Below are 15,906 nucleotides of genomic sequence, written 5' to 3' on the forward strand. Positions count from 1 at the left end.
CTCAACTTTGGCTGTTTTGGTGCCCAGGCTACCACACTGTGAACAGTGTGAACTGAATCCATGCACATGCGCAGATACTGTGTGTGACTGTGTGAGAGCAAAGTGTTGCATCTCGCTCATCTCTGGTGCTGTCATTTAGCTGAGTGTACCTTTACATTCTACAAGAACACAGTATGAAACAAGGTGGAAAAGATAAAGGTAGACATTGAAAAAATATTTTAAATGAGTCAAGGCATAATAAAACATTGTCAGCTAAAATTTCCTCACAGTGTTGGTGGTGCACATCATAATAAAAGCTAAGATGACTTCATATCATCCAAGGAACTACATCAAATCTGCTTCTGAACATTGATAAAACTATAATGATCTTTTCAATCCTGATAAAGGGTATAGAATGAGTGACAGAGTTTGGGTCAATTCTATTCCATAGCTTTTCAACAAGGAAAATCATTGTACTTCCTGAATTGACCTGAAATGGCATTGACACCAAAATGAAATTGACCCCAACCCTGGTGAGTGTGTGTGATCGAAAAGCATCTCTGCAGGAATCCCAGGAGAATCATACATTCAGTTTCTCCAGTCTCCATTCAGTGTTGCCAGATGGTGCTGGCTCAGCTCCACTGTTCTGAGACATATGACACAATCAACAGGGCTTGATTACACCACATCACTTCTCTGTAAAAATAAGCAATGGAGGAATTTCATATCTGTATCTGCATACGCAATCAAGTTAATTTATCTTAGGTAACTTAAACCTTAGTAAAAAAAAGTTACTTCACTTCGGAGATAATTCAAGTTCTTGACACAGTCCCAAGAGTACAGTACCCCTCAACATCTCTTACTTTTGTATTTTTGTTGCAAAGTAGGCAAACTCGTGCTCTAACCCTCTTTCTTTTCCTCCCAGCACACATGACTAGAGTGAGTAATTTGAGCAGCTAGTGATTGTGCGTGTTGGAGATCGACTGCATTGCAGTCGGAATGGGAAAAATCTGCAAATCACCTCGCATCCCAGATAGCTACTCATTATATTATGGGTGATCAAGATAAGTGATTATGTGCCTCGCTTGCTCAAACTGATTCCATCCAACACGCTGATTGTCTCTGCTGTGCACCTGCATCCAAAGTAGCTACTCATTATGTGAGTATATCATTATATTATATCATTATATCATTATATATTATATATTATATATTATATATTATTATATCATTATATCATTATATCAAGATTACAGATTCTGCAATTCGCCTTGCTCAAGCTGATGCCCCCTTGTCTCTGATGTGCAGAGTGTAGAAGGCCCAAGGCTCCGGTATGTAGATGACCCCGCGGTATTTCTTGCGGAGGACCTGGTCGCTCCAGAGACAAGCCACCCAGATGCTGACCAGACCCAGGGCGATGGAGAAACTGTCAAGTCAAGTTTATTTTAAAATGCATTTTGCTCAGGTCTCAATTCACTTTAAATAAAGGGGTGGTTTCTCAGACACGGATTAATCCTAGTCCAAGTCCATGGTTTTTAGCCTAGGACTCGGCTTCGTCTGTGTCCGGGAAATCGCCCCAGATATTCTTCAAGAAAAACAAGGAACAAACAATATAGGAAACAGTATCATTATTATACCTGTAGAGCAGGAAGAGCCCATTGCTATCAGGGACAAAGCCTTTACGTTTCTGGTGCATCACTGTGGCCGTCATGGCAAAGAAGGTGAAGATGAAGAGGATGAAGATCTGGCCCTCTGTGATCAGGTACCTGTACAGAGTAGAGCTGTGTTCAATTTAGCGCATGTGATGGACGACAGAAATTGGGTTACTTAAGTCCCCTCCCTGCTACAGTTTTCTTCCACTTGGCACCTTGAACATGACGCAGTCAAGGTACCTGGATGGAGGTGGAGGTCTTATGCTGCTGCCTTTTTGGTATCTGTCTCAATTGACACCGATACCCTAAGATCAATGCACTTGTAGAGATCTGAGAATGTTTAATTGATATAAGCATGGGGACATTTCCACCTATCCTATCAGAGTGCAAGGTGGATCTATTTTTATACTGCTTACACCGGTCAAATCCTCTCAGATCTCCACAAGTCTACAGGTCGATTTGGAATTGGGCCATACTCTCTCTTTGCCTCGTTCATTGAAATGGACCCAAAGTATCAAACTACTTCGGAAACAATGGATTAAATCCTTTCCTGTCAACTCCTACATTTCATATTTGCACATAGGGGAGGTTTCCTCAACACATATTAAGCCTAGCACTAAAAAGTACTTTCAATAGAGATTCTCCACCAAGCCTGCTTTTTAGTCGAGGACTAGGCGTAATCTGTGACTGCGGAACCATCCCATACAGTTGACATAAAGGATAAAAAGCCATTCAAAATGTTGCCTAAAAACATTCAGTACCTTTTATTTGACCTGATAACCCTTCCATCATGTTACATTTTAGTAGCATTAAGGAGACCTCTGAAGGGAAATACTGTAACTCTGCACTGAATAATGGACAAGAGCCCATTGGAATCAGAACGTACGGTGCATCCTTCGTTCCATCACTCACTCCCTCCCTCCCACCCTCACAAACACACACGATACACTGACGTGTCCTACCCTTTGCCCAGGGCTAAGTCATTGCGTTCAATCACAGTGGATTCGGAAAGAAACAAAACAAACATTCTAGCATTACAGGCTGTGATAGTATGATGTGTCACTAAAGAGGCTGACCAATAGTAGACGGCGCTGGGAGCGAGAAGAAACCAAGCAGCGAGCGGCATCCTCTTCTCCTCCTTGATGTGTGTGAAGCAACCAGTGAAGTAGAGGAAGTGGATGAGGAAGAAGGGAACATACCTGTGGAAGAGAAGAAAAACGGCACATTTTCAATCATGTTCAATTGTGTTTTTCCCAGGGAAGAATAAATAATTGAAAGTGATTAAAATGCTGGTAAGCTGCAAACACTGCACATCATGTCAATGTATCTTTGACAGTCTTCACGTCGATGTAATCTCTTGAATGGTGTAAATGCATGTATAGCTATGGGCAAGGTGCAATTACCTTTTTCATCTGATTCAGTCAGTCAGTACAGTACAGTAAAGTAAAGATACACTACTGTTCAAAAGTTTGGGGTCACTTAGAAGTGTCCTTGTTTTTAAAAGAAAATCAAATTTTTTGTCCATTAAAATAACATCAAATGGATCAGAAATACAGTGTAGACATTGTTAAGGTTGTAAATGACTATTGTAGCTGGAAACGGCTGATTTCTTAAGGAATAAGGCCAGCATCCCAGAGTCACCTCTTCACTGTTGACGTTGAGACTGGTGTTTTGCGGGTACTATTAATGAAGCTGTGTCATGCCCTGGTCAAAATATATTATGTTTATCTTCATTTATTGGGTCAGGCCAGGGTGTGACATGGGTTTATTGTGGTGTGTTTCGTCTTGGGGTTGTGTGGGATGTCTAGCGTAGTCTATGGCTGCCTAAGGCGGTTCTCAATCAGAGTCAGGTGATTATTGTTGTCTCTGATTGGGAACCATATTTAGGCAGCCATATTCTTTGAGTGTTTTGTGGGTGATTGTTCCTGTCTCTGTGTTTATTTCACCAGATAGGCTGTATAGTTTTTTCACGTTTCCGTCTGTTGTTTTTTTGTACATTTCAGTTATTTCATGTCTAGTCATTTTTCATCAATAAACATGAGTAACCACCACGCTGCATTTTGGTCCGCTCCTCCTTCAACAGAAGAACGTCGTTACAAGCTGCCAGTTGAGGACTTGTGAGGTGTCTGTTTCTTAAACTCGACACTCTAATGTTCTTGTCCTCTTGCTCAGTTGTGCACCGGGGCCTCTCACTCCTTTTTCTATTCTGGTTAGGGCCAGTTTGCGCTGTTCTGTAAAGGGAGTAGTACACAGTGTTGTACAAGATCTTCCATTTCTTGGCAATTTCTCACATGGAATAGAACAAGAATAGACTGATGAGTTTCAGAAGAAAGTTTTGTTCCTGGCCATTTTGAGCCTGTAATCGAACCCACAAAACTGATGTTCCAGATACTCAACTAGTCTAAAGAAGGCCAGTTTTATTGCTTCTTTAAGTAGGACAACAGTGTTCAGCTGTGCTAACATAATTACAAAAGGGTTTTCTAATGCTCAATTAGCCTTCTAAAATTATAAACTTGGATGAGCTAACACAACATGCCATTGGAACACCGGAATGATGGTTGCTGATAATGGGCCTCTGTACGCCTATTAAGATATTCCATAAAAAATCTGCCGTTTCAAGCTACAATAGTTATTAACAACATTAACAATGTCTACACTGTATTTCTGATCAAGTTTATGTTATTTTAATGGACAATGAATGTGCTCTTCTTTCAAAAACAAGGACATATCTAAGTGACCCCAAACTTTTGAACGGTAGTGTAGTTTTGAGCAAACATGCTCCTTACCACATAGAATGGCCAAGCTTTTCATCATAATAGTAAAGTAGCTCAAAGGAATCTATCTGTGGGAAGAAGAGGACAGTAAAGGTATAGCATGTCTGCTATTACCAAAATAGAATCCAATCAAATCATGCTAATGAGTACTACAATTTCATGTTTGGTCTTTATACAAAAAGAAGCCTATCCAATAAGCAAAAACAATGTAAAAAGTTACACAGTATAAGTATAGCAGTTACACACAGTTTTCAGCAGAGTATGGCAGTCCTTGACTTTCACAGCTTTTACATTCAGCTTTCACAGTGTTATTGACTATGCACAATGTAGTAGGCAGATACTGGTTTGTTATTGTGTGGGGTAAGGGTGGGGAGGACACTCATTTTCTCCACCCAGCGGTTTACGGCAAAACTGGATGAAATGACTTTGTTACAACCTTGTAATAAAATCCTGGAAAAACTGATTGAAATGACAAAATTCCACATAAGCCTTAAACTGGTTGTAAAGGTGTAATTAAAACCAGCTTGGCGCTGGTCAAGACAAGTGCTCCTGAATATTAGAGAGGTATAGAGGGTGTCATGGTGGAGTACCAGAGAGGCAGGCTGGAGGTTCTTGATGATGGGGTTCTCTCTGACAGACAAGTGGAGCTGGTAACCACTCAACAGGAGGCGATGGTTAATGGAGTCACCCACCAGGTGAATGCTGGCGCCCATCACAAAGGTGATGATGCACAGGTACACGGCGGCGTGGGGCAGGGTCTTGGGGCTACGCTCGATCAGCTAGAGAGGGATGGGAGAGAATTGGGCAGTGAAATTCCATCTGGGGACAATTTCAACAAGGGGGTTAGTTGGAGATGGCAGGCCAGCAGGGACATAAAGGTTATGTTATAAAGGTTATGTTCTCTGTTCAACTTGACAGCTATGATCTTTCAGCTTCTTCAGTCCAACGTGTGAATGGGTTTTATCTGAGACAGGACAAATCAAATTGTATTTGTCTCATGCGCTGAATACAACAGGTCTAGCTAGGCCTTACAGTGAAATCCTTACTTACAAGCCCTTAACCATCAATACAGAGTAAGAAAATATTTGCTAAATTATCTAAAACTACAAAAAAAAAGTAACACAGTAAAATAACAATAACGAGGCTATATACGGGGTACCGGTACCAAGTCAATGTGCGGGAGTACGGGTTAGTCGAGGTCACTGAGGTCATATATACACATGTAATGTAGGTATGGGGTAAAGTGACTATGCATAGATAATAAACAGCGAGCAGCAGCAGAGTTACAAAAAAGGGGGTCAATAAAAATAGTCAGAGTAGCCATTTGATTAAGTGTTCAGCAGTCTTATGGCTTGAGGCTTGAAGCTATTCAGGTGCTTTTTGGTCCCAGACTTGGCACTCCAGTACAGCTTGCCGTGTGGTAGTAGAGAGAACAGTCTGACTGGGGTGGCTGGAGTCTGACAATTTTTAGGGCCTTCCTCTGACACTGCCAGGTATAGGTCCTGGATGGCAGGAAGCTTGGCCCTTACGCACTACCCTTTGTAGTGCCTTGCGGTCGGATGCCGAGCGGTTACCATACCAGGTGTTGATGCAACCAGTCAGGATGCTATCGATTGTGCAGCTGAAGAACATTTTGAGGATCTGAGGACCCATGCCAAATCTTCTGAAGGGGAATAGTTGTCTTGCCTTCCTGAGGGGGAATAGGCATTGTCTTGCCCTCTTCATGACTGTCTTGGTGTGTTTGGACCATAATAGTTTGTTGGTAATGTGAACACCAGCTCTTGACCCGGTCCACTACAGCCCCGTTGATGTGAATGGGGATCTGCTCGACCCTTCTTTTCCTGTAATCCACGAATCAGCTCCTTTGTCTTGATCACGTTGAGGGAGAGGTTGTTGATCTGGCACTACACTGCCAGGTTTCTGACCTCCTCCCTATAGGCCGTCTCATCGTTGTCTGCGATCAGGCCTACCACTGTTGTGTCGTCGGCTAACTTAATGATGGTGTTGGAGTCGTTCTTGGCCACACAGTCACGGGTAAACAGGGAGTGCAGGACTGTGCATGCATCCCTCTGAGGTGCCCCCTTGTTGAGGATCAGCTTGGCAGATGTGTTGTTGCCTACCCTTACCACCTGGGGGTGGCCCGTCAGGATGTCCAGGATCCAGTTGTAGAGGGAGGTGTTTAGTCCCAGAGTCCTTAGCATAGTGATGAGCTTTGAGGGCACTATGGTGTTGAATGCTGAACTGTAGTCAATGAACAGCATTCTCACATAGGTGTTCCTTTTGTTTAGGTGGGAAAGGGCCATGTGGAGTGCAATAGAGATTGTGTCATGTGTGGATCTGTTGGGGCGGTATGCAACTTTGGGTGGGTCTAGGGTTTCTCAGATGAGGGTGTTGATGTGAGCCATGACCAGGCTTTCAAAGCACTTCATGTCTCAGACATGAGTGCTACGGGTCGGTAGTCATTTAGGCAAATTACCTTGGCGTTCTTGGGTACAGGGAATATGGTGCTTGAAACATGTAGCTATTACAGACTCAGTCAGGGAGAGTTTGAAAATGTCAGTGAAGACACTTACCTTACCAGTTGGTCAGCGCATGCTCTGAGTGCACATCCTGGTAATCCGTCTGGCCCTGCGGCCTTGTGAATGTTGACCTGTTTAAAGGTCTTACTCACATTGGCTACAGAGAGCGTGATGTTCCATTAAACGAGTAAATGACCGTCTGACCTTCCCGTTACTGGCCTGACTGAGTGGAGCTGGCATCTGCTTTAGCAAGTTAATGTCAATGCCTTCAAAGTGTCCCGTATAAACTGCCAGAGTGCCTGCAGAGAAACCAATGTTGGAGGGACAGCAGCGTGCCCTCATCATGTAGCATTCAACTGGGTTGTCGTGCCTTGTGTTAATTAGGCACCAAGAGGAAGAAAACTAACTAGAACAGGAATGTACTACCCTGACTTGTCCAACAAGAAACACTTGTTTTTGTATCAGTTTTGAAACGTATCGCTATGGTGTGTCTAATGAACACCACCCTGTCTCTGTGTGCCATGATTGGTTACCTTGAGAAGCAGGAAGGGTGTGATGATGTTGTAAGCCATGTGGAAGTAGTCCCCAGCACTGGGTCTGTTCAGGGGGAACCACTCTAGAGGGAGGATGATCTGAAGAGATACAGTTTATCAGTTAGAGGAGGGCAAAACAATACACCACAGGGACATGTAATGAGCATTGAATACACTCAGAAATGACATGGTAGTATGGTAATTGTTACAATGACCTAATAATTACTGGGGTTTCTGGGGTGTTGTTGAAAAAAGCACCACTACTTGACGTTGGATACTAGGTACCTGTAGTTGTTTTTTTGTGTGTCAAAGTTGCCATAAACCACTCATTGTGACCAGATACTGTTTTAGAACCAGTCTGGACATTTAAGATGGAATAGGCCATGTTATGAAAGTGCTACTGCACAACCTCCGACAACCAATTGAGTTGTAGTCATATAAATATAATTACTAGACCGGACATTGCCATTCAAGTCAATAACACTTTCTATTTTTATTTCACTCACCATGACAATGGGCCTCCCGAAGTCCAGCAGCCAGTTCTGGATGGTGAAACTGACCCACAGGTCCAGGTGGAACTTGGGCTTCAGCAGAGATGAGTCCATGTCTCTGGACCCATGCCTATTGTGTATAAGGAGAACAAAATAAGATCAATATGGACCCATGCCTGTTGTGTGTTAGGAGGACAAAATAAGATCAATATGGACCCATGCCTGTTGTGTGTTAGGAGGACAAAATAAGATCAATATGGACCCATGCCTGTTGTGTGTTAGGAGGACAAAATAAGATCAATATGGACCCATGCCTGTTGTGTGTTAGGAGGACAAAATAAGATCAATATGCCTGTTGTGTGTTAGGAGGACAAAATAAGATCAATATGGACCCATGCCTGTTGTGTGTTAGGAGGACAAAATAAGATCAATATGGACCCATGCCTGTTGTGTGTTAGGAGGACAAAATAAGATCAATATGGACCCATGCCTGTTGTGTGTTAGGAGGACAAGTAAGCGCATTATTAAAGTTAAAAGGATTATGTGCTCCAACTTTAAATTTGAACTCTTGCATTGACATCAATAATAACCCTGAAGCTAGGTGCACAGCTTTACTCTCTGCAGGGTTTCATTAGGTCCCTAATATGTTTTTGTTGGTTAAACAAAGTATGTATAGTTCAGAGACAGCGTTGAAAGAGTAGGAACCTCAACAGGCAGAGTCAGGTTGTTGGAAAGGAGTGTGTTCAAAGACAGAGAATATACACAGGGTTGGGTGGCATGCCTCCTCTACAGTCTTAAGCAGTAGGTCTGCACAGGCTTTCTCTGCTGTAAGATATTAGGCTTTACACATCAGACCATCTTCTGGTATTTTTGAATCCCAGCTGTTCCTCCTGGCCCCAACATTAACAAGGCCAACAAAAGAACAAAACAACAACGCTGCTGTCATCTCTCTCTCAAGTTTGTCTTTATTTGGTCATTAAACAAGACACATGCAGTTGAGAGAGAGATCCACTGCTGGCTCCACACATTCCCTAGCAGAACCCATTTGGCCTTAGCTTCCATTCAGCTGCCTGTGTTGGAAGTCGGATTATGGGAGCCTCTGTGCACACTATGTGGAGCATCAGCAGTGGTTGGGGTGACAAATGAGTGCCTGTCCTGATCCTGTGGCAGAGAGGACCTCTTCCCTTTCCCAATCCTGGCACGGCCTGGAGAATCAACTCTAATCTCATCCGATTTGTCTCTTTCAAATCCCGACAGAACAAGCTCCTCCTGCACGCTGGTTTCATAAGGTCAGTACTCCTGAGTGGAGCTAAGAGAGGAGAGGCAGCAGCTGCACTTGGCAGGCCATAGTATCACCTTTCTGTGGGCTATATTTCAGACTGATGTGACACATTCACTCATGGGGACTGACCCTGTTAATCCCACAGAAGGAAAGGAAAATGCCTGGTAAATGGGCATTTGAGCACTTACTTGCAGCATGCACAATAGGGGAACTATACCTTGGTTAGATAATGTATGATAATACACATACAAAAAGAAAGGTTCTTAAATGGTTATTCCTCAGCTCTTAAGGTTCCTTGGAGAACTCTTTCCCCAAAAAACTACATTTGTGAAGTGTGGGGTTCTTGACATGGCATCTACGATTCTTCATAATTCTAAAATGTTCTTGAAATGTATGGAAGCCTGCAGATGTGTCCCTTTCATATCATCCAGAAATTTGGCCAGTGTCAACTTGTGTTGATTTTTCAGTGTAACATTTCTAGTGTTGATTCAGGAGTTAAATTAACACTCAGTGTTAAATAACCCCAGGGAAATATGATAATGATGGGTGTGGTTTTGGTTAAACTCTGGTTATTGACACCAGAGTTTAACCAAAACCAGACCCATCATTAACTATATTTCCCAGCATGCTCTATTGCAAGTTGATTCTAAGAATTGTTTGTTTCAATATCTTGTTTCATACATTTTTCTAAACTATTCCAATCTCCTACTTGGTCTTATTGCACCCGTTACTGAAATGGTTGTTCCAGTTAGATGTTTAAGTTAGTCTCATATCTAACTTTTCCAACCTGGCAAACATTCTGGATGCAGGTTGTGGGTGAATAAAAATTCAAAAATGTTGGATATCCCCACTCTGGCTGGATGCCAATACGAATTACAATTACAATCACTTTGCAAGCCAGCATAACGTAACTTGCAGGCCCGATGTGGCCTGTAAACTATGAGTTTTAGGCCATTGTATTAGGTTAAAACTATGTCCTCAAAATAAATATGAAATATACATTTTATTGTCTTAGGACCCGATTCCAGCTTTCTTACACATACCTTTCTTTTGCACGTCACAGTATTTGGTATTCAACCTTACCTTATTCAGTCGTGTAATGCCCTCTGAAGGCGCGGGTACGGTGTACCTTCAAGTTTGAATTTCATCGACAGACTTGAATATATCGAGAGAACGGGTTCAGAATATTAGGCATCAATGAAAGAAAGCCAAGTATACATATTTGTTTCATCACCAATTGGTAGATTTAAAAAACAACAACAAAAAAACACTGATTATTTAGGTTTAGGGAAGCATTTAAGCACGAAAGAATGGAAAGGGTGGTTTTATTCATTCATACATTGGCCACATTCAGTTCTTCAACCCATGGTAATGTTGGAAGATTAGTTTTCATAGAATTATAGTAGGGCGAATAGGTTACAAGAGTAGGCTATACCCTCATCTATTGCCTCCACTAACCATGGAACTGCGTGACGACACGGTCAAATATTGCACCATGAGTCGGGTTCTGTTAAACTGTTAAGGCTTAAGGCTTCAATCTCTGCTCCATAATGATTTAATTAGCATCCCTGTCTTTTTTAAATATTATCAACTGTTCATAATGATCCTCAGCAACAACCACGCGGCCGTGACAGCGTTTACAGAGGAAGCTAATAAACTAAAAAATGTAATTAAATGAAATGATAATGTAGGCTATACCAAATGAAGGAGACAAACAGTACATTGGCAGTTGAATAAATCAAATCAAATTTTATTTGTCACATACACATGGTTAGCAGATGTTAATGCGAGTGTAGCGAAATGCTTGTGCTTCTAGTTCCGACAATGCAGTAATAACCAACAAGTAATCTAACTAACAATTCCAAAACTACTGTCTTATACACACAAGTGTAAGGGGATAAAGAATATGTACATAAAGATATATGAATGAGTGATGGTACAGAGCAGCATAGGCAAGATACAGTAGATGGTCTCGAGTACAGTATATACATATGAGATGAGTATATAAACAAAGTGGCATAGTTAAAGTGGCTAGTGATACATGTATTACATCAAGATGCAGTAGATGATATAGATTACAGTATATACGTATACATATGAGATGAATAATGTAGGGTATGTAAACATTATATTAGGTAGCATTGTTTAAAGTGGCTAGTGATATATTTTACATCATTTCCCATCAATTCCCATTATTAAAGTGGCTGGAGTTGAGTCAGTGTGTTGGCAGCAGCCACTCAATGTTAGTGGTGGCTGTTTAACAGTCTGATGGCCTTGAGATAGAAGCTGTTTTTCAGTCTCTCGGTCCCAGCTTTGATGCACCTGTACTGACCTTGCCTTCTGGATGATAGCGGGGTGAACAGGCAGTGGCTCGGGTGGTTGGTGTCCTTGATGATCTTTATGGCCTTCCTGTAACATCGGGTGGTGTAGGTGTCCTGGAGGGCAGGTAGTTTGCCCCCGGTGATGCGTTGTGCAGACCTCACTACCCTCTGGAGAGCCTTACGGTTGTGGGCGGAGCAGTTGTCGTACCAGGCGGTGATACAGCCCGCCAGGATGCTCTCAATTGTGCATCTGTAGAAGTTTGTGAGTGCTTTTGGTGACAAGCCAAATTTCTTCAGCCTCCTGAGGCTGTCTGTGTGGGTGGACCAATTCAGTTTGTCTGTGATGTGTCTGTGATGTGTATGCCGAGGAACTTAAAACTTACTGCCCTCTCCACTACTGTTCCATTGATGTGGATAGGGGGGTGTTCCCTCTGCTGTTTCCTGAAGTCCACAATCATCTCCTTAGTTTTGTTGACGTTGAGTGTGAGGTTATTTTCCTGACACCACACTCCGAGGGCCCTCACCTCCTCCCTGTCGGCCGTCTCGTCGTTGTTGGTAATCAAGCCTACCACTGTTGTGTCGTCTGCAAACTTGATGATTGAGTTGGAGGCGTGTGTGGCCACGCAGTCGTGGGTGAACAGGGAGTACAGGAGAGGGCTCAGAACGCACCCTTGTGGGGCCCCAGTGTTGAGGATCAGCGGGGTGGAGATGTTGTTGCCGACCCTCACCACCTGGGGGCGGCCCGTCAGGAAGTCCAGTACCCAGTTGCACAGGGCGGGGTCGAGACCCAGGGTCTCGAGCTTGATGACGAGCTTGGAGGGTACTATGGTGTTAAATGCCGAGCTGTAGTCGATGAACAGCATTCTCACATAGGTATTGCTCTTGTCCAGATGGGTTAGGGCAGTGTGCAGTGTGGTTTAGATTGCATCGTCTGTGGACCTATTTGGGCTGTAAGTAAATTGGAGTGGGTCTAGGGTGTCAGGTAGGGTGGAGGTGATATGGTCCTTGACTAGTCTCTCAAAGCACTTCATGATGACGGAAGTGAGTGCTACGGGCGGTAGTCGTTTAGCTCAGTTACCTTAGCTTTCTTTGGAACAGGAACAATGGTGGCCCTCTTGAAGCATGTGGAAACAGCAGACTGGGATAGGGATTGATTGAATATGTCCGTAAACACACCAGCCAGCTGGTCTGCGCATGCTCTGAGGGCACGGCTGGGGATGTCGTCTGGGCCTGCAGCCTTGCGAGGGTTAACACATTTAAATGTTTTACTCACCTCGGCTGCAGTGAAGGAGAGTCCGCATGTTTTCGTTGCAGGCAGTGTCAGTGGCACTGTATTGTCCTCAAAGCAGGCAAAAAAGTTATTTAGTCTGCCTGGGAGCAAGACATCCTGGTCCGTGACGGGGCTGGTTTTCTTTTTGTAATACGTGATTGACTGTCGATCCTGCCACATACCTCTTGTGTCTGAGCCGTTGAATAGAGATTCTACGTTGTCTCTATACTGACGCTTAGCTTGTTTGATTGCCTTGCGGAGGGAATAGCTACACTGTTTGTATTCGGTCATGTTTCCGGTCACCTTGCCCAGATTAAAAGCAGTGGTTCGCGCTTTCAGTTTCACGCGAATGCTGCCATCAGTCCACGGTTTCTGGTTTGGGAATGTTTTAATCGTTGCTATGGGAACGACATCTTCAACGCACGTTCTAATGAACTCGCACACAGAATCAGCGTATTCGTCAATGTTGTTGTCTGACGCAATACGAAACATATCCCAGTCCACGTGATGGAAGCAGTCTTGGAGTGTGGAATCAGATTGGTCGGACCAGCGTTGGACAGACCTCAGCGTGGGAGCTTCTTGTTTTAGTTTCTGTCTGTAGGCAGGGATCAACAAAATGGAGTCGTGGTCAGCTTTTCCGAAAGGAGGTCTGGGCAGGGCCTTATATGCGTCGGGGAAGTTAGAATAGCAATGATCCAAGGTTTTGCCAGCCCTGGTTGCGCAATCGATATGCTGATACAATTTAGGGAGTCTTGTTTTCAGATTAGCCTTGTTAAAATCCCCAGCTACAATGAATGCAGCCTCAGGATGTATGGATTCCAGTTTGCAAAGAGTCAAATAAAGTTTGTTCAGAGCCATCGATGTGTCTGCTTGGGGGGGAATATATACGGCTGTGATTATAATCGAAGAGAATTCCCTTGGTAGATAATGCGGTCGACATTTGATAGTTAGGAATTCTAAATCAGGTGAACAGAAGGATTTGAGTTCCTGTATGTTTTTGTGATCACACCACGTCTCATTAGCCATGAGGCATACGTCCCGCCCCTCTTCTTATGTGTGGTTATTAGGCCTACTGATGGCTGATACTGATAATGGCTAATATCTAACTTGATATAAGTAGGAAACAGAGAATGTCAGGGTAGCCTATCATTAATACATGAAGACAGTCAAGTTCTAAATTCCAGTGCATGGAGAATTGTGTTATTTCTATTGTAAATAATACAGTAGATGCTTTTTCCACTTGGAACCGGTAGATTCGCTAGACCTTATTCATGGTTTCCTTGCGCTTAAAGGTGGTGGAATTATTAGTGAATCCAGGTCAGAATATGGTGTATCTGTAGACAAACCTCCACCCGACATTAATTTATTTGATTTCCACCCCAAACGAATAGCGGGTGAATAGCATGCTATCCTCATGCTTAGGTTCAAGGTCAGAATACCCATAGAGAAAAGTGCATAAAAGGGGAATTGTTTTTAATTTACGTGTGCTTATTGCTGATCAGAATCAGACCCTTAAAAGAATAAAATGAATAACAACATATTCAGTTAGGCTCTCACTTGGTGAAGGCCACAGGACTGAAAATGAATGAATGCAACAACCATATCTCTGTCACTAGCAAACAGTCATGGGTGGTACTGGTAACTAACATTCATTCAAAAGGCACCCTGGGAAATATGCAAATAAGGCTTAAAACCCGACAGCAGGGCTATTCAAATCTGGTCCTGGAGGGCCAAAACATTTCTGGTTTGGGATTTTTGTATGATTCTTTAACGAACCATCACATGTATGGTTCTTCAGAGACCGTAAAATGGTTCCATTATGGCATCGCTCTCAAGAACCTTATTTGGTTCTAACTTTTTAAGAGTGCACTGTAAGGCATTATTTACAGATACATGGTGATGCTTAGGCTTTAATATGTCTACTTATGGAATTGTTAATAATCGTAATGTTGACATTAACATTTAAGGTGTGAGGGGGTCATGCATATGAAAGGTAGGGAAGGCCAGTAAAGGGCAGACAATTCAATTGGATATGAGTTGGTTAGGTATGGCTATTTCAATTACGTTTTTCGAATGCTATATTAAAAAGTTGTTTTTCAAACCTAGAGAGAAAAGTTGACGACTGCATAGCATAGCTCTGCCGTTTCCGCATCGACGCGTGCATCCCCCTTCCAACAGAACCATGAAGATTCTCCTCGATATCACTTCTTTCAGACCCGACTTGGCAGCCACCGGTCCCTTTAAACTTGGTCAAGGAACTAGTTGCTAAAATAAGATTTCACAAAGGAAATAGCCATTTGTAGATCTGTGTTGATTAATTGACTAGTCAACAATCCGAATAACAATGCCGACCTCAAAACCTCTTCTTTCGCTCACCGCTGCTCTCCTTGCAAAGTGAACGCAACAATAGAGATTGACAGGCTCAGTGACAATCTGTAACATAATAGCCTTTGACACGATGGGAGTCCCACACTCTCCAGTAGTTTACACGATATTCCTCTCCTCAGCATTAGTTGACACAGGCTGTTATTGCCCTCAAAGTCTAACCCGTGTCTTGAAGAGAGTTCTGAAATAATTATCACACAGTTCGGCTGAGTGAATATATTTTGAAATTGCGTGTTTCAGTTCTATGAGTCTGTGTGAGTCTAAAGGGATATTGAAATGAAATGGTTCAGTAGCCTGCAGATTAACCGTTAATCTGTTTTCCCCATCCCCTTTTTATCAGGGGCATAATCTCTGATTTTGGCAGAGTAGAGCAGATAGGACGCAATTTAGGCTGGCCCGGTACATATATATAGCCGGCTCCCATCAAACCAAGGTGCCCTCATGTACAAGGATGATCAGTAAAATGCTCTCTATTATACCTCTTATCTCTGCATTATTATAATATCTATATCATCTCTATTATACTGATTATACTATAATGGGGAGTAATGGGATCCAGGCTGTGAATGGGACATGTAGCGAGATATTCACAAAATTGTGCAACCATGATATTAAGGTCAAATTGTGGGTGCTTATAGTTGTTCTGTTTCACACATTTACAACTGGAAATGTTTTTGTTTTTTTGCATATCCCACTCCTG

At 42.8% G+C, this 15,906-nt stretch overlaps 1 protein-coding gene across 1 annotated transcript; it reads right to left on the minus strand.

Moving 5' to 3' along the window:
- Positions 1 to 1,254: 1,254 nt before the first annotated feature.
- cln6b (CLN6 transmembrane ER protein b) lies at positions 1,255 to 14,985 on the minus strand. Its single transcript, XM_064929063.1, has 8 exons — positions 14,924 to 14,985; positions 7,964 to 8,078; positions 7,458 to 7,556; positions 4,996 to 5,184; positions 4,418 to 4,473; positions 2,708 to 2,830; positions 1,617 to 1,745; positions 1,255 to 1,405 (listed from the first exon to the last, which is right to left on the minus strand). Exons 1-8 carry the CDS (start codon positions 14,983 to 14,985, stop codon positions 1,255 to 1,257), a joined length of 924 nt encoding a protein of 307 aa, XP_064785135.1.
- Positions 14,986 to 15,906: the final 921 nt, after the last annotated feature.

This window comes from Oncorhynchus masou, chromosome 22, assembly GCF_036934945.1.
Source record: "Oncorhynchus masou masou isolate Uvic2021 chromosome 22, UVic_Omas_1.1, whole genome shotgun sequence".
In the NCBI taxonomy this organism is placed as follows: Eukaryota; Metazoa; Chordata; class Actinopteri; order Salmoniformes; family Salmonidae; genus Oncorhynchus; species Oncorhynchus masou.